Source organism: Chrysochloris asiatica, unplaced genomic scaffold, assembly GCF_000296735.1.
Source record: "Chrysochloris asiatica unplaced genomic scaffold, ChrAsi1.0 scaffold00051, whole genome shotgun sequence".
NCBI lineage: Eukaryota > Metazoa > Chordata > Mammalia > Afrosoricida > Chrysochloridae > Chrysochloris > Chrysochloris asiatica.
This window is the reverse complement of record NW_006408569.1, coordinates 13,199,484-13,202,377: the sequence shown is the minus strand read 5'-3', so window position 1 is coordinate 13,202,377 and position 2,894 is coordinate 13,199,484. Positions and strand designations below refer to the sequence as shown.

The 2,894-nt window shown below is 50.2% G+C and overlaps 1 protein-coding gene across 1 annotated transcript; it reads left to right on the top strand.

The window, feature by feature from the left end:
- The first annotated feature begins 559 nt into the window (after positions 1 to 559).
- Positions 560 to 2,230, top strand: LOC102822696. Its single transcript, XM_006862875.1, has one exon. The coding sequence runs from the start codon at positions 560 to 562 to the stop codon at positions 2,228 to 2,230; it is 1,671 nt and encodes a 556-aa protein (XP_006862937.1).
- Positions 2,231 to 2,894: the final 664 nt, after the last annotated feature.

Genomic DNA, 2,894 nt, shown 5'->3' with positions numbered 1-2,894 from the left:
GTGTAGCGCTATGGATTAATGCGCTGGACTACAAAAGTCGGTTTGAACCACGAGGTTGGCAGTTCAATCTCATCAGCTTCTCCTTAAAATCTCTATACAGGGTTGCTATGGGTCGGAAACAACTTGATGGCACTTAACAACAACAATCATACCAGGCTGAGCTGAGTGCAGCCAGCTAGTCATCCCACCAGGAGGGGGCGCTCTGGCAAGGGAGTTGGTTCCAGGCCGAGTTGAGCACAGCCAGCCCGCCACGCAGGGTTCGCTTTGCCACGAAGGGTGGTCCCAGCAGGCATTGCGGTACATCGCAGAGCCCGGCTCTGTGACGTGACACGCCATTTTGCTGGAGGCCTTGGCGTGGTGAGAGATTTGGCTTTATTCTTTGTGAGCAGGACCAAGGGAATGGACTGAAGGAGACTAGTTGAGGGGTGGCCTGAACTCTGTGAGGACTGACTTAAGACTGATAGAGGAGTTGAGGGCTGACTGTTTGGAGGCCATAGCCTATAATAGCTGCCACTGCGACGTCCCTTGACGTGGGTCGGCTGACTAGGCCGAAGCAGCCATGGCGATAGACCTTGGTGACCAAGGGAACGGGTTCCGTCACAATGATGTGATCAGATTCATTAATAGTGAGGTTTACAATAATGGCGGCGGGCCGGACTTTTACTTGGCCTTGAGATCGCGGCCCTGGAACGAGGTAGAGGATCGGCTTCAAGCCATCCTGACCAACCCGCAGATGCCTCGTTCTCTGAAAAGGGCCAGCACTTGGAGCGCACTAGCCTTGAGCGTGCGTTTGGGCGCCCAGCAGCGCGAACAGCAGATGCGCCGGATTGGGCGGCTTCAGGAGCAGATGGAGCAGCGCCAGACCGCATCTTGGGCCCTGTCTTCCGAGCTGCAGCAACTGCGTGACGAGCATGAGGAGGTGAATAAGCAACTGCATTCCACCCAGGCTGCCCTGAAACAGACCCTGAAGGAGTGCGACATACTGCACGAGCGGCTGATCCAGGCACAAAGCTCAATCCAGGATGATCCTCTGCCCCAAGATGCCGCATCTGGGGATCATGCTGAGCAGCAGGGGGCTGCAGCTTGGCCCCGGAATGAGGAGAATCAGGGCGAAGTGATGGCCATGGGCACGCAGATGGCAGCCCCAGCATCTCTGCTGTATGTGCCGACCCAACCGGCTTGCTGGACCCAGCACATGCAACCCCATTTGGCGATGCCGATGGCGATGCCAATGCAGATGCCAATGCCACAGCCACACCCATTCCAGCACCACGCTCTATTCCCAGTGGGATACCCATATTCCACACCGGTACCACTAGCAACCGTGGGTGCAGCAGCAGCAGTCCCACTTCAGATGCCTCCTGCAGGGTTGCACTCAGTGGCCCAGTGGGGTGCAGTGGGATCCCAGAAGATGGCCCCGCTGTGGGACCAGAGCAGTTACAGCCAGGAGCAAGGTTTGGGGAACCCCCAGGGAACAGCCTCCCTGGAGGACAACAAGTGTCACAACCGGGAGGAAACTCCAGAGAAGTGTCAAGGGGCAACCCCCGTGGAAGACGGCAAAAACCTCAACCAGGAGAATGCCCCCATGGGGGACACCAAGAGCCATAGCCAGGAGGAAGAAGATCCAGAGAAGCCTCAGGGGATGGACTCTCTGGGGGACAGCAAGATCCCCAACAAGCAGGATAATTCAGAGCAGCCTCAGGGGAAGACACCCATGGGGGACAGCAAGAGCCCCAGCCAGGAGGAAGATCCAAAGGAGCCTCAATGCACTGGCCCCTTGGGAGACAACAAGATCCCCAGCCAGAAGGGTGCTTCAAAGATGCCTCAGGCCACTGCCTCCATCAAGGAAAGCCAGAGCCTCAGTCAGGAGGAAGATGAAGAGAAGCCTCAGAGGATGGACCCTCTGGGAGGTCCCACGATCCCCAGCCAGAAAGATAATCTAGAGAAGCCTGGGGAAGTGGCCTCCAGAGGAGATAGCCATAGCTGTGATGTGAGAGGCAGCCCAAAGAAACAGAAGCCTCAGGGGCAAAAGGCCAAGCCACCAAATGGGAAAAAAGCCTCAGAATCCCAACAATGGGAGAAGCCTGCCCGTGGCAGTAGTACAGCCATTTGGAAGTGCCAGTCATGTGGAGGGAAGAATTTTTCATGGCGCATGGCCTGCTATAAATGCAAGGAAGTCTACAGAACAGATGACAGCAGAGACCTTGACCCAGGACAAGCTCCTCACTGATCTCAGCATGGTGAGTAAGAATGAAGATACACTCCACAGTAAAATCTATTTCCTGAGTCTCCTTTCTGATGAAAAGAAAAAAAAGTAATATGCTTAACAGAAAATTTGGTAACCAAAATGATCATCTAGAAAAAATTCAGAATTTATTATCATATTATCCCAATTTACCACTATTTTATCATTCTGGTTACATAATGATAAATATATAAAATAAATAGAAAAATACAACAATTTTTATATTCTTATTTGAATTCATTTTTATAAAGAGGAACTACTTTTGAATTATCACACTTATTCTTTAAATAGAGGATTTCTTCTAATTGCATCTTAGGTTCCAGGTGGTTGATTCTGGATGACTGATAAAAACGGATTGACACCCTGGAGAAGTTGAGATCATGTAGCCTTTTTTACAATTTTTTGGATTCCTTTTAGTTTTCTTAACAATGTTTTTCTGATAATGCCTTGTCTTTGACTGGAAACAACCCATGTTTTTATAGTTACAAGCTATATTGTATGTAAAGATTTTTTTTGTCTTTGAAAATGCTGTTGTTCCTTTGCAAACTAATAGACAATTCATATTTCTTGTTTTTGTTTTTGTTTTAATTTTATAGGGAGGTCCTGTTTTTGTGTCTCTGAGATCCAGGGAACTTGTTGAAGAAGGTAC